At 47.9% G+C, this 27744-nt stretch overlaps 1 protein-coding gene across 1 annotated transcript; it reads left to right on the top strand.

Annotated features, from left to right (window-relative positions):
* Positions 1–1983: 1983 nt before the first annotated feature.
* On the top strand, positions 1984–25542 carry LOC144480408 (uncharacterized). Its single transcript, XM_078199815.1, has 10 exons — positions 1984–2084; positions 2999–3095; positions 3197–3264; positions 3457–3520; positions 5541–5690; positions 8472–8554; positions 12409–12467; positions 18382–18442; positions 22870–22987; positions 25489–25542. Exons 1-10 carry the CDS (start codon positions 1984–1986, stop codon positions 25540–25542), a joined length of 855 nt encoding a protein of 284 aa, XP_078055941.1.
* Positions 25543–27744: the final 2202 nt, after the last annotated feature.

Genomic DNA, 27744 nt, shown 5'->3' on the forward strand with positions numbered 1-27744 from the left:
GATAATTGACAATGTTAGAATGAGGCGGCACAGTGGTTAGCACTGCTGCCTCACAGCGCCAAGGACCCGGGTTCGATTTCCGGCTTGGGTCACTGTCTGTATGGAGTTTGCACGTTCTCCCCGTGTTGGCGTGGGTTTCCTCCGGGTGCTCCGGTTTCCTCCCACACTCCAAAAGACGTGCTGGTTAGGTGCATTGGCCGTGCTAAATTCTCCCTCTGTGTACCCGAACAGGCGCCGGAGTGTGGCGACCAGGGGATTTACACAGTAACTTCATTGCTGTGTTAATGTAAGCCTACTTGTGGCATAAATAAATAAATAAACTTCCTTTGGGTGCTCCGGTTTCCCCTCTCAGTTCAAATGTGTGCAGGTTAGATGAATTGGCCATGCTAAATTGCCCCTGGTGTCCCAAGATGTATTGGTTAGATGGATTAGCCATGGGAAATGTGTGGGGTTACGGGGATTGGGTTGGGGAAGAGCCTGGGTGAGATACTCATCGTAGAATCCCTACAGTGCAGAAGGAGACCATTCGGCCCATCGAGTCTGCACCGACCACAATCCCATCAAGACCCTATCCCTGTATCATCACACATTTACCCTGCTAGTCCCCTGACACTAGGGCCAATTTAGTATGGCCAATCAACCTAACCCGCACATCTTTGGACTTTATCAGAGAGTTGGTGCAGACTTGATGGGCCAAATGGCCTTCTGCACTGTAGGGATTCTATCAACATTAGTGACATGGGATCACATGATAACAGGGTGTGGAGTGAGATGGTTCGATGCTGAGCCTTGTGCAGAGTGTACCTTGTAAATAATTAGCTTAATGTTCAATAAAACAGTGCCACCTCCAGCCTTGTCTTTAGGCCCAGACCTAGCAACCCCTTACAGCTCCAGAAGCAATGACAGAATCGGCAAATTTCCTCTCGTCAAGGGAACCACTCCGACAGCTTTAATTCCCAAATTATAAATTCCCAAAGTGGGATCCATTCTCTGGAATTACCAGCCCAGTGACTGCCCACTACTGTACCCTCACATTTAAGTTTGAATTAAAGCAAGGTGTTAAGACCCAGGCCAAAGACCCCCAAAGTGTTTTTCCCCAGGGTGGAAGTGTCAATTGCAAGGGGGCACAGGTTCAAGGTGAGAGGGGGAAAAGTTTAAGGGAGATGTGCGGGGGGAAGTTTATCACGCAGAGAATGGTGGGTGCCTGGAACGCGCTGCCAGAGGAGGTGGTGGAAGCAGGGACATTAGCAATATTGAAGAGGCGTCTGGATGGGTTCATGAATAGGGAGGGAATAGAGGGATACGGACCGAGTAAGGGCTGAGGGCTTTATTTTGGTTTAGTTAGGGCATCATGATTGGCGTGGGCTTGGAGGGCCGAAGGGCCTGTTCCTGTGCTGTACTTTCCTTTGTTCTTTGTTCTCTTTGTTTTGTGAAGTTAGCCGAGATTCTAAATTCTACATTTTGATTTTGGCATTAGAGTGAGCATAAAGTGTTTCCCTCCAGGTGTGATTCAAGTGACCCCCCTAGGGAGCTTTTATCAAACAAAGTTATTTAAGAACAGAATTAGAATATAACAAAATGAATTAGCATAACTTTTAACAATTACAGGACTTAAACATGGCACTGGGGGGGAAGAAAAGCAGTTCCTCCCAGCTTCGAGATGCTTCTGGGAACAAAACTAAAACTGAGATGCGCTGTGAAAAATCCCTGTCCCTAGTCACATGACCTGACTTGTCAATCACTTCCAAATCAAGCTCCACTCAACAAACCCAAGGGACACTAAAACCCACAGGACGCTGCATTAGTTCAGATTGAAATCAGCACGATGTCCATTATGTGGCTTCAGTAACAATGAGAGGACACCGGTTGCAGACAACACGGTGCCGACAAAATATCCTGCAGAGAAACGTGATCAAGATACGATTCTTAAAGGCACAGTTTCGTCACAGAGGCAGGAGCTGTCTTAGGTGTCAGTTTTTTGAGATGGATCCTTTGTCCCCTCTGCAGGCTGACTTGTCGGGGGATTGTGAGAGTGTTGCAGCTGATCTGGAGGAGCTGTTTGAGCTGAGGGCCACGTTATCCAGGTACAACGATGTTGATCAAAAACAGGCTTTCAAACACCACTCCTGCCTTTGTTAGCGATATTGCATGGTTTTGATAAGTCGGACCAGGCACGGTGGTTAGCGCTGCTGCCTCACAGCGCCAGGGACCCGGGTTCGATTCCCGACTTGGGTCACTGTCTGTGCGGAGTCTGCACGTTCTCCCCGTTTCCTCCGGGTGCTCCGGTTTCCTCCCGCAATCCCGAAAGACGTGCTGATTAGATGCATTTCATGTTAGATTTTCCCTCTGTGTACCCAAATGGGTGCAGAATTGTGGTGACTAGGGGATTTTCACAGTAACTTCATTGCAGTGTGAATATAAGCCTACTTGTGACAATAACAAATAAACTTTGGATTCTCCCTCAATGTATCTGAACAGGCGCCGGAGTGTGGCGACTAGGGGATTTTCACAGTAACTTCATTGCAGCGTTAATGTAAGCCTACATGTGACACCTAATAAATAAAGTTTAAACTGTGGAACCTTTTATTAAGATCACTGTGTACATACCCAGCATGCAGTACTTTTCTGAAATGCTAATAATGACCTTGGTCATTTTGAGTTGCAGATAATCTTACAGCACCTTTCAACCCCACACATGCTCCCTTCCAATCGTACATCCTTCCATTCCTTTCCCCCTCATGTTTAATCTATCACCTCCTTAAAGACACCTCTGCTACACACCTCTAGATTCTACATTCTGTTTAAAGTTTTTAAAGTTTATTTATTGGAGGGAAATGATTGGAGGGATATGGGCCAAACGTGGGCAGTTGGGACTAGCTGGGAGGTGGGCATGGGCTGGTTGGGCCGAAGGGCCTGTTTCCATGCTATATTGCTCCAAGACTCCATGACTTGACGGTCCCCTAGTAGCGCGCTGTGATTGGTCACCTCCCTGTTTCAGAATGATGGCGGAGCGGGCCCAATCACAGAGGCAGCAAGAGGAGAGCGAACGGATCATTCACCTACTCCAGCTCCAGAGGGACATCGGCAATGACTCGGTAAGTGTCCCCCCCCCCCCCCCTGCCCCTCGAGAGAATGTTCCGGTTTGACTGATCACCTGTCTCCCTTTCTCCTCCTCCCACCCCCGCCCCCTTCCCAGGCACTGCAAGGTTCTTCGAGTTTCTCCAAGAAGTTAGAGAGTCTCCACACGGAACTGGAGCAGAGCCAGTAAGTTCCTGAAGCCTGTCGTGGGGGCGATACGCCCTCCCTCCCTCCCTGCCGCTTTGAATTAAATGGAGCGGGAGCTGGGGTGGGGGGTGAAGGGGGGGTGGGGGTGGGGGTGGGGGGGGGGGGGGGGAACAGTAATGGAAAAGCCAAGGGGTTGAGGGGAAGATATTTACAATTTCTGTTTTTACGCAGTGAAAGGATACATGAACTGGAGAAGGAAAATGTTGAGCTGGAAACAGAGTTGAAGAACTTCAAGGTAACCTGTAATAAATATCCTTATAGAAACATAGAAACTAGAAGCAGGATTCGGCCCTTCCAGCCTGCTCCCCCATTCATTTTGATCATGGCTGATCATCAAATTCAATATCCTGATTTTTTCCCCACCCCCTCCACATCCCTTGATCCCTTCAGCCCCAAGAGTGATAACTAATTTCTTCTTGAAATTACAACGTTTGGGCCTCAACTACTTTCCGTGGTAGTGAATTCCACGCATTCACCACCCTCTGGGTGAAGAAACTTCTCACCTCAGTTCTAAAAGGTTTACCCCTTATCCTCAAACTATGACCCCCTAGATCTGGACTCCCGCATCATCGGGAACATTCTTTCTGAATCTATCCTGTCTAACTGTCGTAGATTGCAGGGTAAATATGTGGGAATGTGGGGATAGGGCCTGGGTGGGATTGCGGCCCTTCGGCCCAATTTGTCCATGCCGCCCTTTTTCTTTTAAACCCCTAAGCTAGTCCCAATTGCCCGCATTTGGCCCATATCCCTCTATACCCATCTTACCCATGTAACTGTCTAACCCTGTTCGAATTTTATAAGTTTCTATGAGGTCCCCTCTCATTCTTCTAAACTCCAGTGAATACAATCCTAACCGACTCAGTCTCTCCTCATATGGCAGACCTGCCATCCCAGGAATCAGCCTGGTAAACCTTCGCTGTACTCCCTCTATAGCAAGGACATCCTCCCTCAGATAAGGACACTGAAACTTCGCACAATACTCTTGATGTAGCCTCATGATAGCTCAGCATTATAATGGAGAGAGCGATTGTGTGCGCGCGTGTGCCTCTCCAGGGGCACACCTGTATTTCCCTGACCGTGGCTGATTACTTTGATTTCCCCCAACTTCTTCCTCGATGTACAAAAATAAAATACTGCGTACACCGGAAATCAAAGCGGAAATTGCTGGAAACACTCAGCGGGTCAGGCAGCATCTGTGGGGAGAGGAACCGAGTTGATCTTTCACATTGAGATGATCTATTAACCAATTTAAGATGAGTTAGTTGAGTTTGAAATGTCACTCGTTGACAAAGGAATATGCCCAAACCTCATTCTTATTCTCAATTAGCCGGGAGCCTACATTTCTCTGTTTCTTTCTCCATGATACCATCTTGGGCCAATCGGAGGTGACTTCCCAACCAGTCAGTACCCTTTTCTCTCGAAATATGAATCGTCAGACCCCACTTGGAGTACTGTGCTCAGTTCTGGTCGCCTCATTACAGGAAGGATGTGGAAAAGATTGAAAGGGTGCAGAGGAGATTTACACTGGATTGAGTGGCATGCCTTATGAGGATAGGCTGAGGGAGCTCGGTCTTTTCTCCTTGGAGAGACGTAGGATGAGAGGAGACCTAATAGAGGTATATAAGATGTTGAGAGGCATAGATCGGGTGGACTCTCGGAGGCTTTTTCCCAGGGTGGAAATGGCTGCTACGAGAGGACACAGGTTTTAGGTACAGGGGAAATGTTAGGGGGAAGTTTTTCACACAGAGGGTGGTGGGCGAGTGGAATCGGCTGCCGTCAGTGGTGGTGGAGGCAAACTCAATAGGGTCTTTTAAGAGACTCCTGGATGAGTACATGGGACTTAATAGGATGGAGGGTTATAGGTAGGCCTAAAAGGTAGGGATATTTTCGGCACAACTTGTGGGGCCGAAGGGCCTGTTTTGTGGTGTAATTTTCTATGTTTCTATGTTGTGCTTGTTTGAAATTTGCAATTCCTGTGTTTGTCCTGATGAGTGACAGACCTAAAGTTTTGGCAAAATGTCTCTTTTTAGCAATATTCAAATTGATGAGTTGTCAATGCTAAACATGGGATTGATATGTTTTGGTTAACCAAAGGCATTGTGGGCAAAGATGGTGAGATGAGTTCGATCGTAGATATGCCTCGGTCTCATTGAGTGATGGAACAGGTTAGAGGGGCTGAACGGTCCACCCCTTTGCCTATTTGGCCTGGGACGATGTATATATAACTGTATATATAACCCCCCCTCTGTGTTCAGTTGGAGAGTACGCCCCTCACGCGAGTGGAGCTGCACGCGTGCAAGCAGGAGCTGGAGCTCGAGAAGGTTCGAAGCCAAAAGCTGCAACATCAAGTGTGCAATCTGAAACGGACCACCCAGCTTCTGGCGGAGCAGAACCAGCCAAGCCAGGTACATGCACTCTCCGGCCCTGAGAACCTGCAGAGGCCGCACCCATGGGCGGCACGGTGGTTATCACTGCTGCCCCAGAGCGCCAGGGACCCGGGTTCAATTCCCGGCTCGGGTCACTGTCTGTGCGGAGTCTGCACGTTCTCCCCCGTGTCTGCGTGGGTTTCCTCCCACAGTCCAAAGATGTGTAGGTTGAGTTGATTGGCCAAGCTAAATTAACCCTTAGTGTTATAAAATGTGTCGATCGGATGGATTAGGAATAGGGCAAGGGCTGGGCCTGGGTAAAATCTCTGTCACCCTAGCTATGACTGTAACACTACATTCTGCACCCTCTCCCTTCCTTCTCCCCTATGTACTCTATCAATGGTATGCTCTACATAACGCGCAAGAAACAATACTTTTCACTTATCCCAATACCCTTTTCTCCCGAAATATGAATTGTTGTGCTTGTTTGAAATTTGGAATTCCTGTGTTTGTCCTGATGAGTGACAGACCTAAAGTTTTGGCAAAATAAACCAAATTTCAAGTTTTTATTTTTTAGTCATTTTCTTTACAGGCTGTGGGTGTTGCTGGCTCGTCCAGCATTTATTGCCCATCCATTGTTGCCCTTAAGAAGGTGGTGGTGAGCCTCTTTCTTGAACCATAGCATCATAGAATCCCTACAGTGCAGAAGGAGGCCATTTGTCCCATCGAGTCTGCACCAACAACAATCCCACCCAGGCACAATCCCCATAACCCTACTTATTTTACCCTGATACTAAGGGTTAATTTAGCATGGCCAATGCACCTAACCCGCACATCTTTGGAGTGTGGGAGGAAATTGGAGCACCCGGAGGAAACCCACGCAGACACGGGGGAGAACGTGCAAACTCCGCACAGACGGTGACCCAAGCTGGGAATCGAACCCGGATCCCCGGCGCTGTGAGGCAGCAGCGCTAACCACTGTGCCACCGTGCCGCTGAATAAAGAAGTGCTTCTTTGAAATGTAGCCGCTGTTGTAGTGTGGGATATGCAGCAGCCAATAGTGCACAGCAAGATCCCACAAAACAGCAAAGTGATGATGACCTAGTTAACGGTTTTTGCGATGTTGCTGAGGGAATAAATATCACCCCTGTAACGTCGGAGCTGTGCAAGCGTAGGATTAGTATGTCAGCCAGTTGCGTGACTTTGAACAATGGGTGGGATCTTTAATGTCTCCCCAGGGCTTCCCAGTATGAAAAGTGTCATCCCTGACCACACAAAATGGAAGATTTTGTGCTCAACTCTCTGGAGTCGAACTCGAACCCACAACCTCCCAGCCTCGGAAGTTTTACTGGCAACGCAATCCGAAACCTGGAGCATGCTGAGTGTCGCAGTTCAGAAGCGTCCTTTGGATTTTTTTTATTCATTTGTGGGACATGGTACTCGCTGGCTGGGCCAACATTTATTGCCCATCTCTAGTTGCTCGAGGGCAGTTGCGAGTCAACCACATTGCTGTGGCTCTGGAGTCACATGTAGGCCAGACCGGGTAAGGATGGCAGATTTCCTTCCCTAAAGGACATTAGTGAACCAGATGGGTTTTTCCGACAATGGTTCCATGGTCATCAGTAGATTCTTAATTCCAGATATTTTTTACTGAATACAAATTCTTGCCGTGGCGGGATTCGAACCCGGGTCCCCAGAACATTAGCTGAGTTTCTGGATTAATAGGCCAGTGATAATGCCACTAGGCCTCTGTCCATGACTTAAGGGGTACTGCATTCATCAGTCTTGGCATAGTGTATAAGGGCAAGGAGGTCATGTTGGGGTTGTACAGAGCGTTGGTTAGGCCACAGCTGGAGTAGTGTGTGCAGTTCTGATCGCCTCACTGTAGGAAGGGTGTGATTATACTAGAGGAGGTACAGAGGAGATTCACCAGGATGGAGCATTTGAGCTCTAAGGAGAGACTGGATAGGTTTGGATTATTTTCTCTAGAGCAGAGAAGGGGGACCTGATTGAGGTGTTCAAGATTGAGGGGTATGGACCGGGTGGATAGGGAGCAGCTGTTCCCCTTGGTTGAGTGGTCAGTCACGAGGGAGCATAATTTTAGGGTGAGGGGATTTGACAAAAATATTTCACTCGAGGGTGGTGGGAGTCTGGAATGCGCTGCCTGGGAAGGTAGTGGAGGCTGGAAACCTTACAACCTTTAAATAAATACTTGGATGAGCACTTGAAACACCAGAACTAGTTCACTAATGTCCTTCAGGATAGGAAATCTGCCGTCCTTACCCTGTCTGGCCTAAAAAGTTTAAAAGATTATTTATCAGTGTCACAAGTAAGGCTTACATTAACACTGCAATGAAGTTACTGTGAAATACCCCTAGTCGCCACACTCCGGCGCCTGTTCGGGTCAATGCACCCCAACCAGCACGTCTATCAGACTGTGGGAGGAAACTGGAGCACCTGGAGGAAACCCACGCAGACACGGGGAGAATGTGCAAACTCCACACAAACTGAGGATTGGTCCCTGGTGCTGTGAGGCAGCAGTGCTAACCACTGTGCCACCTTACGTGTGACTCCAGAGCCACGGCAATGTGGTTGACTCTCAACTGCCCTCCAGGGGCAACTAGGGATGGGCAATAAATGCTGGCCCAGCCAGCGATGCCCATTCCCCACGAATGAATTTAAAAAAAGAACATTTAAGGATATGGGACAAGTACAGGAAGATGGGATTAGCGCCTTCGGTGGTAGATATTGTAGGTGCAGACTCGATGGGCCGAAGGGACTTCTCTGCGCGCTATAACCGCTCGTTGAATTGCTTTTCAGGCTGCAGTGACCCACGAGGTTCGAAGGAGGCAGACTGCCGTGTCAGAGGGGAACCCTTGTAACCCGGATCCAGACAGCAATGTGTACGTTTATTCAAAATAATTTGAATTGTTTGCTTTAATATCATGTGTTAATAATGCTGTAACTCCCGATTTTTAGGCATCATTCTTATTATGTTTTAACTGTTAAGAGTGTATCTGGCGAGTTCTAATATATAACGGAGCACTGGTATAGAAAGATTTAGCACATTATGATAAACGATACGCTTGTATGTCATCATAGAATCCTTACAGTGCAGAGGAGGCCATTCGGCCCATCAAGCCTGGACCAACAATAATCCCACCCATGCCCTATTCCTGTAACCCCATTTAAAAAAAAATTCATTCGTGGGACATGGGTGTCCCTGGCTAGGCCAGCATTTATTTCCCTTCCCTAGTTGCCCCTTGAGAAGGTGGTGGTGAGCTGCCTTCTTGAATCGCTGCAGTCCACGTGCTGTGGGTTGACCCACAATGCCGTTAGGGAGGGAATTCCAGGATTTTGACCCAGTGACTGTGAAGGAATGGCCGATATATTTCCAAGTCAGGATGGTGAGTGGCTTGGAGGAAGAACTTGCAGGTGGTGGTGTTCCCATGTATCTGCTGCCCTCGTCCTTCTAGATGGAAGTGGTTGTGTGTTTGGAAGGTGCTGTCTCAGGATCTTTGGTGAATTGCTGCAGTGCATCTTGTAGATAGTACACACTGCTGCTACTGAGCGTCGGTGGTGGAGGGAGTGGATGTTTGTAGGTGTGGTGCCAATCAAGCGGGGCTGCTTTGTCCTGGATGGTGTCGAGTTTCTTGAGTTTACCCTGCTAATCCCCTGACACTAAGGGACAATTTAGCATGGCCAATCAACCTAATCTGCACATCTTTCGGACTGTGGGAGGAAACCGGAGGAAACCCACGCAGACACGGGGAGAATGTGCAAACTCCACACAGACAGTGACCCAAGCCGGGAATTGAACCCGGGTCCCTGGCGCTGTGAGGCAGCAGTGCTAACCGCTGTGCTGCCCTCTGCCCTGCTGGGTGGGGCCAGAGTCAGATTGTATTATTGAGTGTAATGTGTTTGAAAAGCAGCCATTTTCTAGGAGAGACATTCTGACAGGATCCCAGAGGTCAGGCAGCATTGAGAGAGAGAAACCGAGTTAACATTTCAGGTTCAGTAACCTTTCGGTTGGTTTTTGAAATTACCCTGAGTATCCTTCCTCCATTTGCTGCCTTAACGCAGATGTTGCCACTCAGAGTTTCAATCATAAAATGCCGGGGCAATTGCTTCTACGCGTTTTAGAACCATAGAATCCTACAGTGCAGAAGGAGGCCATTTGGCCCATCGAGTCTGCACTAACCACAATCCCACCCAGGTCCTATTCCCATAACCCCACACATTTACCCTACTAATCCCCTGAACACTAAGCGGCAATTTAGCATGGCCAATCCACCTAACCCGCACATCTTTGGAGGAAACCGGAGCACCCGGAGGAAACCCACGCAGACACGGGGGAGAACGTGCAAACTCCACACAGTCACCCGAGGCCAGAATCGAACCCAGGTCCCCGGAGCTGTGAGGCAGCAGTGCTAACCACTGTGCTACCGCGCCGCCATATTGCTTATACATGTTAGTGCGCGTCCAACTTCACAAACCGCACATCATTGCTGACTTGGAAATATATCAGCTGTTCTTCACTGTTGCTGGGTCAAAATCCTGGAACTCCCTCCCTAACAGCACTGTGGGTGTACCTACATCACACAGATTGCAGCGATTCAAGAAGGCAGCTCACCACCACCTTCTCATGGGCAACCAAGAATGGATAATAAATGCTGGGGGAGGTCCAAGTGCCTCCTTTTAGCTCAAACCCGGGCAACATCCTGGTGAATCTGCTCTGTACCCCCTCTTGTGCTATCATATCCTTCCTTTAGTGAGGTGGCCTGAACTGCACCAAGTGCCCCAGCTGTAGCCTTTCCAATGTTCTGTACAACTCCAACATTACCTCCCCGCTCTATGTAGCGTCCCTGCCTCTAAGCCAGAAGCTCCGGGTTCCAGTCCCACCTCAGGACTTGACGGCCAAGGAAGGTACGTTCGTAATGTGGCCAAACAGGTTGAGTGTCAACCCGCAAGTCTTTCCAAACGCGCCAATGGCTGGCGGTGAAGGCGGGAGAGACTCCTGGTCAGCCATGTTTGATTTGGAGTGGTGCATCTCAAGCTATAAGCTCCCTGGCGACAGACTAGCGACCTGTTCCGGGAATTACTAGCTATGGAAGCAGAAATGAGTGTGCCCTCTGCCTCGTGTGCCTGTAGGCATGGGAAGAGACTGGTATAAATGTCAGCCTAACCAGTGACACCCACATCCCATGAATTAATTTTAAAAATATAATCAAGTCTCTTGAATGATTCCCATCGTCTCCCTCTCGTTACTGTTCCTCTTTGAGTCTTTCTCTTTTCTTACTCCTTCTGTCTCTCTCTCCCGCCCACTTCTCTCTCTCTCTTATCTCCCTCTTTTGTCCATCTGCTACACTTGCACCCTCTGCCTGCCTGTCTCTTTTTGATTTGATTTATTATTGTCACATGTATTGACATACAGTGAAAAGTATTGTTTCTTGCGCGCTATACAGACAAAGCATACTGTTCATAGAGAAGGAAAGGAGAGAGTGCAGAATGTAGTGTTACAGTCATAGCTAGCATGTAGAGAAAGATCAACTTAACGCAAGGTAGGTCCATTCAAAGGTCTGACGGCAGCAGGGAAGAAGCTGTTCTTGAATCGATTGGGATATCACCTCAGACTTTTGTACCTTTTTCCCGACGGAAGAAGATGGAAGAGAGAATGTCCGGGGTGCGTGGGGTCCTTGATTATGCTGGCTGCTTTGCTGAGGCAGCAGGAAGTGTAGACAGAGTCAATGGATGGGAGGCTGGTTTGCGTGATGAATTGGGCTACATTCACGACCCTTTGTAGTTTCTTGCGGTCTTGGGCAGAGCAGGAGCCATACCAAGCTGTGATACAACCAGAAAAAATGCTTTCTCTGGTGCATCTGTAAAAGTTGGTGAGAGTTGTAGCGGAAATGCCAAATTTCCTTAGTCTCCTGAGAAAGTAGAGGTGTTGGTGGGGCTTTCTTAACTATAGTGTCGGCATGGGGGGACCAGGACAGGTTGTTAGTGATCTGGACACCTAAAATCTCAACCCTTTCTACTTCGTCCCCATTGCTGTAGACAGGGGCATGTTCTCCTCTACGCTTCCTGAAGTCGATGACAATCTCCTTCGTTTTGTTGACATTGAGGGAGAGATTATTGTCACCGCGCCAATTCACCAGATTCTCTATCTCATTCCTGTACTCTGTCTTCAGACGAATGAGGGGGGATCTCGTAGAGACTTATAAAATTCTAACAGGACTAGAGAGGGTAGATACAGGGAGGATGGTCCCGATGGTGGGGGGGTCCAGAACCAGGGGTCACAGTCTGAGGATGCGGGGTAGACCATTTAGGACGGAGGTGAGGAGACATTTCGTCTCCCAAAGAGTGGGTGAGCCTGTGGAATTCATTACCACAGGAAGTAGTTCGTGCCAAAACATTCAAGAGGCGGCTGGATATAGCACTTGGGGTGAATGGGATCAAAGGTTATGGGGAGAAAGCAGGATTAGGCTATTGAGTTGCATGATCAGCCTTGATGATGATGAATGGCGGAGCAGGCTCGAAGGGCCGAATGGCCACCTCCTGCTCCTATCTTCAGTGTTTCTATGTCTTGAGAACCAACCCACTACGGTGGTGTCATCAGCAAACTTGAACATTTTGCCTCTTTCCTTGTTTCTGTTGTCTTTATCTCCACCTCCCTCTTCCTCTCTCACACTCTCTCTGTTTGATTGTCCCACACACATTCACTAACTGCACTCTGCTTGTCGTCTTGTCTTGCCAGTAATAACGCTGACGAGGACCCAGTGTCGTTGGAAGGTCCCCTTTCATTACAGACAGATGGTAAGTGTTTATATTTTTCGTGAAGGATTCTTCAGGGAAATTTGCTATCGATATATTTGCCATTTTAAAATGTGCACAATGTTACTTCTCTGGAAGTTATTTCAGTTGAGAATTGGTGAGGATTAATTATTACTCGTTACCCTCTAAAATAATGAATGACAATGGCCACAAAAGAAAGGATGAATGTGCATTTACATAGCACCTTTTGTGTCTTCAGAGTGTTCTACTTTACAGCTGATGAGTTATAATTGACATTTTTAGGGCGGCCCAGTGCTAGCGCTGCTGCCTCACAGCGCCAGGGACCCGGGTTCGATTCCCTCCTTGGGTCACCTTGAGTCTGCACGTTCTCCCAGTGTCTGCGTGGGTTTCCTCTGGATGCCCCAGTTTCCTCCCACACTCCAAACATGTGCAGGTTGGGTGGATTGGCCATGCTAAATTGCCCCTTAGTGTCCAAAGGTGAATAGCTTAAAGTAAAGTTTATTTATTAGTCACAAGTAGGGCTTACATTAACACTGCAATGAAGTTACTGTGAAAATCCCCTAGTCGCCACACTCCGGACGCCTGTTCGGGTACACTGAGGGTGAATTTAGCACGGCCAATCCACCACTGTGCCACCATAGGGATTCTATTCTATGACAAGATGTGGCGATGCCGGCGTTGGACTCTGGTGGACACAGCAAGAAGTCTCACAACACCAGGGCGGCACGGTGGCACAGTGGTTAGCACTGCTGCTTCACAGCTCCAGGGTCCCGGGTTCGATTCCCGGCTCGGGTCACTGTCTGTGTGGAGTTTGCACATTCTCCTCGTGTCTGCGTGGGTTTCCTCCGGGTGCTCCGGTTTCCTCCCACAATCCAAAGATGTGCGGGTTAGGTTGATTGGCCAGGTTAAAAATTGCCCCTTAGAGTCCTGAGATGTGTAGGTTAGAGGGATTAGCGGGTAAAATATGTGGGGGTAGGGCCTGGGTGGGATTGTGGTCGGTGCAGACTCGATGGGCCGAATGGCCTCCTTCTGCACTGTAGGGTTTCTATGATATCAAAAGCTTTCTATGATGATACCAGATTCACCCAATGAAGGAGCAGCGCTCCGAAAGCTCGTGATGCCAAATAAACCTGCCCAATACCGCAAGGAACTACAGAAGGTCGTGAATGTAGCCCTATCCATCACGCAAACCAGCCTCCCGTCCATTGACTCTGTCTACACTTCCCGCTGCCTCGGGAAAAGCAGCCGGCATAATTAAGGACCCCACGCACCCCGGACATTCTCTCTTCCACCTTCTTCCGTCGGGAAAAGGATACAAAAGTCTGAGGTCACGTACCAACCGACTCAAGAACAGCTTCTTCCCTGCTGCTGTCAGACTTTTGAATGGACCTACCTCGCATTAAGTTGATCTTTCTCTGCACCCTAGCTATGACTGTAACGCTACATTCTGCACTCTCCTTTCCTTCTCTATGAACGGTATGCTTTGGCTGTATAGTGCGCAAGAAACAATACTTTTCACTGTATCCCAATGCATGTGACAATAATACATCAAATCAAAACCTGTTGGACTTTAATCTGGTATTCTATGACAAATCCTGATTCAATGATTGGACATTTTTTTCAGAAAATGAATGACTGGGTGGGATGATTTTCGCCTGTAGAAAGCTGTGCGGAAGTAATTTAAACTTCCCTTCCCTGCTTGTCTTGTGACTTTGGCAGTGATCCGATCGATTCTCTCTGCTGTGACTGGCGTTGCCCTTTGTCACTTATCAGCCTCTGGAGCTGTCGGTGTGAAGTTGCTGCTGTTGCCTGGAGCTGGCAGCAGGTGGCAGCAGTCGCTCACCTTTGGCTCCAGGTACCTGCGGAAAGTGTGTGTGTGTGTGAGGTTCGCCTGCTGCGGCTTTGCTGTCCTGGGGAGCTGGATCGTGGCTTCAAACTGTAAAGTGCAGCAATCCATTTGACTTGCCCACCAGTCCAGCCTGAGCGCAAAACCTGCTCCCTTTCTGCCCCCATCTCACCCTCTCTCGCTCACTCCCTCATTTCCCCCCCTACCGCCTACTTCACCCCCCCCCGCTTTGTTAAAAGTTTATTTACTTATTAGTCACAAGTTGGCTTACATTAACACTGCAATGAAGTTACTGTGGAAAATCCCCTAGTCACCACACTCCTGTTCAGGTACACTGAGGGAGAATTTAGCACGTCTTTCGGACTGTGGGAGGAAACCGGAGCACCCGGAGGAAAACCCACGCAGACACGGGGAGAATGTGCAGACTCCGCACAGACAGTGACCCGAGGCAGGAATTGAACCCGGATCCCCAGTGCTGTGAGGCAGCAGCGCTAACCACTGTGCCATCAGAGTTGAAGTATATTTCCTCACAGAACTTGTGCTTTTTGCCCATTAGTTTATCTTCTAGATCAATATGCAACATTTAATTGATTAGCAGACATGTTTAATGTTCGCTCATTGGAGGATGGGGTTGTGGGTAGAGAAAGCAGATTTTCCTACTTCTGCTCACTGGTTCATTTGATAATAACAAAGAATATGAAATAAATAATTTTTTATTCCCTTTAGTGAAATATGGTCCCCTACAGTCAAATACCTTTGTGCATTTTCCAAGGGCTGTGTTCCATAAACAGTGAAAACTGTGTCACGGGATAGAGATATTTTGATTTGATTTATTATTGTCACATGTATTAACATACAGTGAAAAGTATTGTTTCTCGCGCGCTATACGGGCAAAACATACCGTTCATAGAGAAGGAAAGGAGAGAGTGCAGAATGTAGTGTTACAGTCATAGCTAGGGTGTGGAGAAAGATCAACTTAATGCAAGGTAGGTCCATTCAAAAGTCTGACGGCAGCAGGGGAGAAGCTGTTCTTGGTTGGTTGGTACGTGACCTCAGACTTTTGTATCTTTTCCCCGATGAAAGAAGGCGGAAGAGAGAATGTCCGGGGTGTGTGAGGTCCTTGATTATGCTGGCTGCTTTGCTGAGGCAGCGGGAAGTGTAGACAGAGTCAATGGATGGGAGGCTGGTTTGCTTGATGGATTGGGCTACATTCATGACCTTTTGTAGTTTCTTGCGGTCTTGGGCAGAGCAGGAGCCATACCAAGCTGTGATACAACCAGAAAGAATGCTTTCTATGGTGCATCTGTAAATGTTGGTGAGAGTCGTAGCGGACATGCCAAATTTCCTTAGTCTTTGAGAAAGTAGAGGTGTTGGTGGGGCTTTCTTAACTATAGTGTCGGCATGGGGGGACCAGGACAGGTTGTTGGTGATCTGGTCACCGAAAAACATGAAGCTCTCTATCCTTTCTACTTCGTCCCCGTTGATGTAGACAGGGGCATGTTCTCCTTTACGCTTCCTGAAGCCGATGACAATCTCCTTCGTTTTGTTGCCATTGAGGGAGAGATTATTGTTGCCGCACCAGTTCACCAGATTCTCTATCTCATTCCTGTACTCTATCTCGTCATTGTTTGAGATCCGACCCACTACGGTGGTGTCATCAGCAAACTTGAAAATCAAATTGGAGGGAATTTTCCGCACAGTCATAGGTGTATAAGGAGTATAGTAGGGGGCTGAGAACACAGCCTTGTGGGGCACCGGTGTTGAGGATGATCGTGGAGGAGGTGTCGTTGCCTATCCTTACTGATTGTGGTCTGTGGGTTAGGAAGTTCAGGATCCAGTCGCAGAGGGAGGAGCCGAGGCCCAGGCCACAGAGTTTGTAGATGAATTTCGTGGGAATAATGGTGTTGAAGGCTGAGCTGTAGTCAATAAATAGGAGTCTGACATAGGTGTCCTTGTTATCCAGGTGTTCCAGGGTTGAGTGCAGGGATATCGTAATAGCAATTGCTAATAGTGTCACAAGTAGGCTTAGATTAACACTGCAATGAAGTTACTATGAAAATCCCCTAGTCGCCACACTCTGGCGCCTGTTCGGGTACACTGAGGGAGAATTTAGCACGGCCAATGCACCCTAACCAACACGTCTCTGTCTGTGGGAGGAAACCGGAGCACCCGGAGGAAACCCACACAGACACGGGGAGAACGTGCAGACTCCGCACAGACAGTGACCCGAGCCGGGAATCGAACCCGGGTCCCTGGAGTTGTGGGGCAGCAGTGCTAACCCACTGTGTCACCGTGCCACCCTGAAAATGAACACAATGCTTGTTTGTCCAGCCTCTCCAGGAGACGGGCATTGGCCCTGGGTGTGTGTAACCTCTTCAGGTAGTGTGGTCAATCAAGACATTTCTAATCTGGGTGACCACCTCATTCCTGTTAGTATTGTTTAGTTTTCAGACACCCGGTGATTTTACTGAAGCATGTCGGATTCTGAGGGGGGGGGTTGGCAGAGTGAATGCTGGGAGGGGCACCGTTTAAATGTAACGAGTCTTCCATTTAAGATAGGAATGAGGGGGGTGATCAGGGTTTGGAGTTCTCTCCCCCAGTGGAGGCTGGGTCATTGAATTATGATGTGGAGATGCCGGCATTGGACTGGGGTAAACACAGTAAGGAGTCTAAACAACACCAGGTTAAAGTCCAACAGGTTTATTTGGTAGCAAACGCCACTAGCTTTCGGAGCGCTGCCCCTTTGTCAGGTGAGTGGGAGATCTGCTAACAAAATATGCCCTGTTTGCTGTTTGTTAGCAGATCTCCCACTCACCTCATTGAATTAGACAGATTTTTGATTGACAAGGGAGTGGAGGGTTATGGGAGATGGGCAGGAGAGTGGAGCACGGTGGTATCGTGGTTATCACTGCTGCCTCACAGCGCCAGGGACCCGGGTTCGATTCCCGGCTCGGGTCACTGTCTGTGTGGAGTCTGCACATCCTCCCCATGTCTGCGTGGGTTTCCTCCAGGTGCTCCGGTTTCCTCCCACACTCCAAAAGACGTGCTGGTTAGGGTGCACTGGCCGTGCTAAATTCTCTCTGTGTACCCGAACAGTAACTTCATTGCAGTGTTAATGTAAGCATACTTGTGACACCAATAAATAAACTTTAAAACTTTAACTTTGAACTTTAAGCCCACAATCAGGTCAAGGGTGATCCAGTTGACCGACTGGTGGAACAGGCTTGAGGGGCCGAATGGTCTACTCCTCCTATTTCTAATGCTGTCAAATCAGGCTTCAGTTAACAACCCTCCCCTTCCTATCAAGGTTCACAAGATTGGGAGAGCTGGAGAGATTAGATACCAAGATATTTTTTCCACTCCATGAGCATTCTAGGACAAAGGGATAGTAACTATCATAGAATCCATACAGTGCAGAAGGAGGCCATTCGGCCCATCGAATCAGCATTGACCACAATCCCACCCAGGCCCTATCCCCGTAACCCCATTCATTTGCCCTGCTAATCCCCCTGACACTGAGGGGCAATTTAGCACGGCCAATCAACTTAACGCGCACATCTTTGGACTGTGGGAGGAAACTGGAGCACCCGGAGGAAACCCACGGGGAGAATGTGCAAACTCCACACAGACAGTGACCCGAGGCAGGAATTGAACCCTGGCGCTGTGAGGCAGCAGTGCTAACCACTGTGCTGCCTCGATCGAAGTGGAGAATGCGGGCATCGATCCCACTCCCCCTCTCATGCAAAGCGAGCACTGTACCATTCGAGCTAATTCCCCGTGGAATCTTCCAGCCAAACCTTTCATTGAAATTAGGAATCACTTGTCCACACACAGGCTGCTAGGGGTTTGGAATTCTTTTCCACCAATAGTAATTAATGCTGAATTGTTAATTTAAAATGGAGGTTGATAAAGTTTTGGTATCCAGAGTTATTAAAGGATTGGGGCTAAAAGTGGATAAATGTAGTTTTGTAAATTGGCCAGGTTCTCTCCGGTCTAGAGGGCCTGAATGGCCTCCTCGTGTTGTGAGTATATTGACTGTTGCGGGTTGGCTGTTTCGAGGGTCGCTAACATCGCTGTTTGGTTTTCCAGACAAAGCGACATCAGAAATCCGCCTCAATGACCAAAAGCATTGCGTTCCCTCGTCACACGGGTATGTAAACTGACTGGGGTGAGAGAGAGGATTCACACATCCAGACTTGCTGGAGAGATATCGGTGTGTGATAGGGAGGAATAGTTACCAATAACACCCTCAAATCTCCCAAACCACTGACCGTAACACTGCAATAGCCCACACCCCTCACTGTAACACTCTGATATACCCCACACCACTCACTGTAACACTCTGATATACCCCACACCCCTCACTGTAACACTCTGATGTACCCCACACCCCTCACTGTAACACTCTGATATACCCCACACCACTCACTGTAACACTCTGATATACCCCACACCCCTCACTGTAACACTCTGATATACCCCACACCCCTCACTGTAACATTCTGATATACCCTACACCCTCGCTGTGACACTGATGTACCCCACCCCCCTCACTGTAACAGTCTGATATACCCCACACCACTCACTGTAACACTCTGATATACCCCACACTGTAACGCTCTGATATACCCCACACCCCTCGCTGTGACACTGATATACCCGACACCCCCTCCCTGTAACAATGATATACCCCACACTCCACACTGTAACACTGATATACCCCACACCCCTCGCTGTAACGCTCTGATATATCCCACACCCCACACTGTAACACTCTGATATACCCCACACCCCTCGCTGTAATGCTCTGATATATCCCACACCCTTCACTGTAACACTCTGATATACCCCACACCCCTCACTGTAACACTCTGATATACCCCACACCCCTCATTGTAACACTCTGATATACCCCACACCCCTCACTGTAACTCTCTGATATACCCCACACCCCTCACTGTAACTCTCTGAGATACCCCACACCCCTCACTGTGACACTCTGAGATACCCCACACCCCTCACTGTAACACTCTGATATACCCCACACCCCTCACTGTAACTCTCTGAGATACCCCACACCCCTCACTGTGACACTCTGATATACCCCACACCCCTCACTGTAACACTCTGATATACCCCACACCCCTCACTGTGACACTCTGATATACCCCACACCCCTCACTGTAACTCTCTGATATACCCCACGCCCCTCACTGTAACATTCTGATATACCCCACACCCCTCACTGTAACATTCTGATATATCCCACACCCCTCACTGTAACACTCTGATATACCCCACACCCCTCATTGTAACACTCTGATGTACCCCACACCCCTCACTGTAACACTCTGATATACCCCACACCCCTCACTGTAACACTCTGATATACCCCACACCCCTCACAGTAACACTGATATACCCCACACCCCTCACTGTAACACTCTGATGTACCCCACACCCCTCACTGTAACTCTCTGATATACCCCACACCCCTCACTGTAACATTCTGATATACCCCACACCCCTCACTGTAACATTCTGATATATCCCACACCCCTCACTGTAACACTCTGATATACCCCACACCCCTCATTGTAACACTCTGATGTACCCCACACACCTCAGTGTAACACTCTGATATACCCCACACCCCTCACTGTAACACTCTGATATACCCCACACCCCTCACTGTAACACTCTGATATACCCCACACCCCTCACAGTAACACTGATATACCCCACACCCCTCACTGTAACACTCTGATGTACCCCACACCCCTCACTGTAACACTCTGATATACCCCACACCACTCACTGTAACACTCTGATATACCCCACACTGTAACGCTCTGATATACCCCACACCCCTCGCTGTGACACTGATATACCCGACACCCCCTCCCTGTAACAATGATATACCCCACACCCCACACCCCACACTGTAACACTGATATACCCCACACCCCTCGCTGTAATGCTCTGATATATCCCACACCCTTCACTGTAACACTCTGATATACCCCACACCCCTCGCTGTAATGCTCTGATATATCCCACACCCTTCACTGTAACACTCTGATATACCCCACACCCCTCACTGTAACTCTCTGAGATACCCCACACCCCTCACTGTAACACTCTGATATACCCCACACCCCTCATTGTAACACTCTGATATACCCCACACCCCTCACTGTAACTCTCTGATATACCCCACACCCCTCACTGTAACTCTCTGAGATACCCCACACCCCTCACTGTGACACTCTGAGATACCCCACACCCCTCACTGTAACACTCTGATATACCCCACACCCCTCACTGTAACTCTCTGAGATACCCCACACCCCTCACTGTGACACTCTGATATACCCCACACCCCTCACTGTGACACTCTGATATACCCCACACCCCTCACTGTGACACTCTGATATACCCCACACCCCTCACTGTAACTCTCTGATATACCCCACACCCCTCACTGTAACATTCTGATATACCCCACACCCCTCACTGTAACATTCTGATATATCCCACACCCCTCACTGTAACACTCTGATATACCCCACACCCCTCATTGTAACACTCTGATGTACCCCACACCCCTCACTGTGACACTCTGATATACCCCACACCCCTCACTGTAACACTCTGATATACCCCACACCCCTCACAGTAACACTGATATACCCCACACCCCTCACTGTAACACTCTGATGTACCCCACACCCCTCACTGTAACTCTCTGATATACCCCACACCCCTCACTGTAACATTCTGATATACCCCACACCCCTCACTGTAACATTCTGATATATCCCACACCCCTCACTGTAACACTCTGATATACCCCACATCCCTCATTGTAACACTCTGATGTACCCCACACCCCTCACTGTAACACTCTGATATACCCCACACCCCTCACTGTAACACTCTGATATACCCCACACCCCTCACTGTAACACTCTGATATACCCCACACCCCTCACAGTAACACTGATATACCCCACACCCCTCACTGTAACACTCTGATGTACCCCACACCCCTCACTGTAACACTCTGATATACCCCACACCACTCACTGTAACACTCTGATATACCCCACACTGTAACGCTCTGATATACCCCACACCCCTCGCTGTGACACTGATATACCCGACACCCCCTCCCTGTAACAATGATATACCCCACACCCCACACTGTAACACTGATATACCCCACACCCCTCGCTGTAATGCTCTGATATATCCCACACCCTTCACTGTAACACTCTGATATACCCCACACCCCTCACTGTAACTCTCTGATATACCCCACACCCCTCACTGTAACACTCTGATATACCCCACACCCCTCATTGTAACACTCTGATGTACCCCACACCCCTCACTGTAACACTCTGATATACCCCGCACCCCTCACTGTAACACTCTGATATACCCCACACCCCTCACTGTAACTCTCTGATATACCCCACACCCCTCACTGTAACTCTCTGATATACCCCACACCCCTCACTGTAACTCTCTGAGATACCCCACACCCCTCACTGTGACACTCTGATATACCCCACACCCCTCACTGTAACACTCTGATATACCCCACACCCCTCACTGTAACTCTCTGAGATACCCCACACCCCTCACTGTGACACTCTGATATACCCCACACCCCTCACTGTAACACTCTGATATACCCCACACCCCTCATTGTAACACTCTGGTGTACCCCACACCCCTCACTGTAACACTCTGATATACCCCACACCCCTCACTGTGACACTCTGATATACCCCACACCCCTCACTGTAACACTCTGATATACCCCACACCCCTCATTGTAACACTCTGATGTACCCCACACCCCTCACTGTAACACTCTGATATACCCCACACCCCTCACTGTAACACTCTGATATACCCCACACCCCTCACTGTAACACCCTGATATACCCCACACCCCTCACAGTAACACTGATATACCCCACAGCCCTCACTGTAACACTCTGATGTACCCCACACCCCTCACTGTAACACTCTGATATACCCCACACCCCTCACTGTAACACTCTGATATACCCCACACCCCTCACAGTAACACTGATATACCCCACACCCCTCACTGTAACACTCTGATGTACCCCACACCCCTCACTGTAACTCTCTGATATACCCCACACTCCTCACTGTGACACTCTGATATACCCCGCACCCCTCACTGTAACTCTCTGATATACCCCACACCCCTCACTGTAACATTCTCTGATATACCCCACACCCCTCACTGTAACTCTCTGATATACCCCACACCCCTCACTGTAACTCTCTGATATACCCCACACCCTCGCTGTAACACTGATATACCCCACACCCCTCACTAGTAAATTCTAATGCAATATGCCTGGCGTCAGCTAGAACTCAGTATTATATCCTGATTTTTGCAGCGTATTAAGATTGTGTCCTTGTATAAACACCCTGTCTTTATAAAAATGTGCTGCTGTTTCTCGGGTATAAATCTGCATCTCTGCCCAAGTGATTTTTCTGCTGTTGTCTATTTGTGTTCTCTTCCAGCCAATCCATGCTTTTACCACAGGGACTGCTTTCTCGAATCTCTTCACTCCTGCAGGAGCTGAAAGATGCCAAGGTTATTCAGAGACAGCAGAGCGCCATTATCCACGGCCTGAGGGAGGTGAGTGAGGTCGAGTGATGTGGCATCTTGACACAGACTCATTGCCCTTGACACCTGCCCCTAAAACACAATTATCCAAACCTGGGCGGCACGGTGGCACAGTGGTTAGCACCGCTGCCTCTCAGTGCCAGAGACCTGGGTTCGATTCCCGGCCTTGGGTGACTGTCTGTGTGGAGTTTGCACATTCTCCCCGTGTCTGCATGGGTTTCTTCCAGGTGCTCCGGTTTCCTCCCACTCTCCAAAGATGCGCGGGTTAGGTGGATTCATAGAAATGAAATCATAGAAACCCTACAGTGCAGAAGGAGGCCATTCGGCCCATCGAGTCTGCACCGACCACAATCCCACCCAGGCCCTACCCCCACATATTTACCCGCTAAACCCTCTAACATACACATCCCAGGACACTAAGGGGCAATTTTTAACCTAGCCAATCAACCTAACCCGCACATCTTTGGACTGTGGGAGGAAACCGGAGCACCCGGAGGAAACCCACGCAGACACGAGGAGAATGTGCAAACTCCACACAGACAGTGACCCGAGCCGGGAATCGAACCCGGGACCCTGGAGCTATGAAGCAGCGGTGCTAACCACTGTGCTACCGTGGCCATGCTAAATTCCCCTTCGTGTCAAATGATGCATGGTTTAGGTGGATTGGCTATGCTAAGTTGCCCCTTAATGTCCAAAGATGTGCAGGTTAGGTGGATTGGCCGTGCTAAATTGCCCCTTGGTGTCAGTGGGATTAACAGGGTAAATATGTGGGGTTATGGTGATAGGGCCTGGGTGGGATTATGGTTGGTGCAGACTCGATGGGCCGAATGGCCTCCTGCACTGCAGGGATTCTACGATTTTTCTGTGATTCAGCTGGACGATGCAAAGAAGCTGTTAGAACTCCGAAAAGTTCTTATCTACAAGCGGACTGTCTCCTGCTGTGTGATCAATGAGTTCCTTCCTCTGCCGCAGCCCAGAGTCACTGTTGCAGCTGATAAGCCGAACAAACTTTGGGAACAGTGAGAAGTCTCTCAACACCAGGTCACGAATCACGAGCTTGTATAAACTTGTATTTGGAATCATGAGCTTACGGAGCGCTGCTCCTCCGTCAGGTGAGTGACTCACCTGACGAAGGAGCAGCGCTCCGAAAGCTCGTGGTTCCAAATAAACCTGTTGGACTTTGACCTGGTGTTGAGAGACTTCTTACTGTGCCCACCCCAGTCCAATGCCGGCATCTCCGCATCAAACTGTGCTCAGAACACAGTCCTGACCTATCACTCGGAATGAGAAGGATTTGTTGAGTTAGTCCCAGGAGTGGAGATGGCTCATTTGCAGGAACAAGTTTATTGTTTTTCTGCAGCCACCTATTGATTCTGTGGCCTGCGCTGCTGGTCCCTTCAGTTGGAGACGGGACTGAGCACAAGTCTGGCGGACGGAGCCGGGGGAGTTCCAAGCCAAGGTCAACCAATCAGCCCAGCAGTGGCGGGACACCGCGATGGCTTGTTGAGTGAAATCGCACTCATTGATCCGGACACGGTGAGCTGGAAGCCCAGTTGCCGTGGGACGGTGCACAGTTCACTTCTGTCAACAGTGGTTTACTCTGTGAGGCCGACATAAAAAGAATTAGTAAACCCTCGCTGAACCTTGCGAGGTTTTTCTCTGGTCTGTTGGCTTTGTTGATGGTGACTCTTCCAGCTGCACAATTTGAGGAGGATGTCACAGTAAGCCAGTCCCTGTTAGTGAGCTTGAGTGTTCCTGGGCAACTCCTGTCATGACCTGTGTTTGACACACAAAGTTGTGGAAAAGTAGCATTTTCCCTCAACCCTGTTAAGTTTAAATTAGTGGGTTAGAATCACTGGGTCTGATTTTAACCCATTCACAACCCTTCCAGTTGAATGCTGTTAAAAATTGGGGTGTATAGTAATTACAGGCCATTCAGCCCATTCTAGCCTGTGTGTGTGAAATTTAAAATTTTTTATTTGTAATTTTTATTTTTAATTTGCCTAAATTTTATCTTGTTTTAATTTGAAATTTAAATTTTAAGATTTAATTGTAAAATTTTTTATTTGTAATTTTTATTTTTAATTTGCCTAAATTTTATCTTGTTTTAATTTAAAATTTAATTTTAAAATGTAATCTACATTTTGTGATTTTTAATTTGTCTAAATTTTATCTTGCTTTAATTTGAAATTTAATTTTAAAATTTAATCTACATTTTTATTTGTGATTTTTAATTTGTCTAAATTTTATCTCGTTTTAATTTGAAATTTAATTTTAAAATTTAATTTACATTTTTGTTATTTTTAATTTGCCTAAATTTTAACCTGTTTTAGATTTTAATTTTAATTGTTACATTTTTATTTGTAATTTTTAATTTGCCCAAATTTTATCTTGTTTTAATTTGAAATTTAAATTTTAAGATTTAATTGTAAAATTTTTTATTTGTAATTTTTATTTTGAATTTGCCTGAAGTTTACCTTGTTTTAATTCTCTGACCTTTTATCCCCGTCTAGGAGCTGGAAGAAGCCAACTTAGGCAAACCGGGAGAAATTAAGGTAAGGGTCTGATGTTGTTTCTAAAGAATTGTATCTTACTGTATTGAAAAAAGCTGATATGTGCACGCAAATATACAAAAGTGTGTCTGTGCACACACCAGACTGGTAAGAGAGCATTCAAGATTTTTGTAGACCTTTTTCCCCATTACTATCTGGTATTTTATCCAGTAGAGTTTAGAAGAGTAAGAGACGGCTTGATTGAAACCTTTAGAATCCTGAGAGGTTTTGACCGGGTGAATGTGGGAAGGACGTTACCCTTTGTGGGCGAATCTAGAACTAAGGGGTCACTATTTAAAAATAAGTTTAAAGTTTATTTATTAGTGTCACGCATAGGCTTACATTAACACTGCACTGAAGTTACTGTGAAAATCCCCTAGTGGCCACACTCCGGCACCTGTTCGGGTGCACCATTTAAGATAGAGATGAGACTATTTTTTTCTCTCAGTGGGTGCTGTGTCTTAGGAATGCTTCTGTGTCTGCGTGGGATTCCTCCGGGTGCTCTGGTTTCCTCCCACAGTCCGAAAGACGTGCTGATTTTGTTTTGATTTGATTTATTGTCACGTATATTCGTATACAGTGAAAAGTATTGTTTCCTGCGCGCTGCACAGACAAAGCATGCCGTTCATAGAGAGGGAAAGGAGTGAGTGCAGAATGTAGTGTTACAGTCATAGCTAGGGTGTAGAGAAAGATCAACTTAATGCAAGGTAGGTCGATTCAAAAGTCTGACAGCAGGAAAGATGTTCTTGAGTCGGTTGGTATGTGACCTCGGACTTTTGTATCTTTTTCCCGACGGAAGAAGGTGGGAGAGAGAATGCCCGGGGTGCGTGGGGTCCTTAATTATGCTGGCTGCTTTTCTGAGGCAGCGGGAAGTGTAGATGGAGTCAATGGATGGGAGGCTGATTTGCGTGATGGACTGGGTTTCATTCATGACCCTTTGAGGCTTATTAAGGTCTTTTGATTTGATTTGATTTATTGTCACATATATTCGTATACAGTGAAAAGTATTGTTTCTTGCGTGCTATACAGACAAAGCATACCGTTCATAGAGAAGGAAAGGAGAGAGTGCAGAATGTAGTGTTACAGTCATGGCTAGGGTGTAGAGAAAGATCAACTTAATGCGAGGTAGGTCCATTCAAAAGTCTGATGACAGCAGGGAAGAAGCTGTTCTTGAGTCGGTTGAGTTTGATTAGGTGCATTGTCCGTGCTAAATTCTCCCTCAGTGTAACCCAAACAGGTGCCGGAGTGTGGCGACTAGGGTATTTTCACAGTTACTGTGAAAATCCCCTAGTCGCCACACTCCAGTGTCTGTTCGGATTACACTGAGGGAGTATTTAGCATGGCCAATGCACCTAACCTGCACGTCTTTCGGACTGTGGGAGGAAACCGGAGCACCCGGAGGAAACCCACGCAGACACGGGGAGAACGTGCAGACTCCACACAGACAGTGACCCAAGCCAGGAATCAAACCCAGGTCCCTGGCGCTGTGAGGCAGCAGTGTTGACCGCTGTGCCATCGTGCTGCCCCACTTGGCGCGTTGATGGGGCCCAAATCCACTGACAAATGTCCTAAAGCATGAGGGAATTCCAGTGGCAGGAGGACGGGTGACCAGAGGGCACTGGTTTAAGATTTTCAAAAACAAAAGTGAGGGCTAAGATTTTTCTTTTAAAAATGCAGCAAGTTGTTGGGATCAGGAAGGTGCTGCCTGAAGGACGGTGGAAACAGAATCAAGAGGAACTTTCAAAAAGAAATTGAATCGATGCTTAAAAAGACACCTGAGTTTTCACAGTAACTTCATTGCAGTGTTAATGTAAGCCTACTTGTGACACTAATAAATAAACTTTAAACTTAACCACCCAACCTCTACAGCTCTTTGCGGTAAAGGATTCCACAGATTCACTCCCCTTTGAGAGAGGAAATTCCTCCTCATCTCTGTTTTAAATGGGTGACTGCCATACTCTGAGATTATTAAGGTTAACGTGCAGGTTCAGTCAGCAGTTAGGAAGGCAAATGCAATGTTAGCATTCATGTCGAGAGAGCTAGAATACAAGAGCAGGGATGTACTTCTGAGGCTGTATAAGGCTCTGATCAGACCCCATTTGGAGTATTGTGAGCAGTTTTGGGCCCCGTATCTAAGGAAGGATGTGCTGGCCCTGGAAAGGGTCCAGAGGAGGTTCACAAGAATGATCCCTGGAATGAAGAGCTTGTCGTATGAGG

Source organism: Mustelus asterias, chromosome 29, assembly GCF_964213995.1.
Source record: "Mustelus asterias chromosome 29, sMusAst1.hap1.1, whole genome shotgun sequence".
Lineage (NCBI taxonomy): Eukaryota > Metazoa > Chordata > Chondrichthyes > Carcharhiniformes > Triakidae > Mustelus > Mustelus asterias.

What these genes read in the sequence shown, in the direction of transcription:
- LOC144480408 (XM_078199815.1), top strand. Translation starts at nt 1,984, where the DNA reads ATGGATCCTTTGTCCCCTCTGCAGGCTGACTTGTCGGGGGATTGTGAG. An exon ending in GGGACATCGGCAATGACTCG is followed by an intron (nt 3,096 to 3,196) that starts GTAAGTGTCCCC and finishes CCCCCTTCCCAG; the next exon opens with GCACTGCAAGGTTCTTCGAG. An exon ending in CCGGATCCAGACAGCAATGT is followed by an intron (nt 8,555 to 12,408) that starts GTACGTTTATTC and finishes TTGTCTTGCCAG; the next exon opens with TAATAACGCTGACGAGGACC.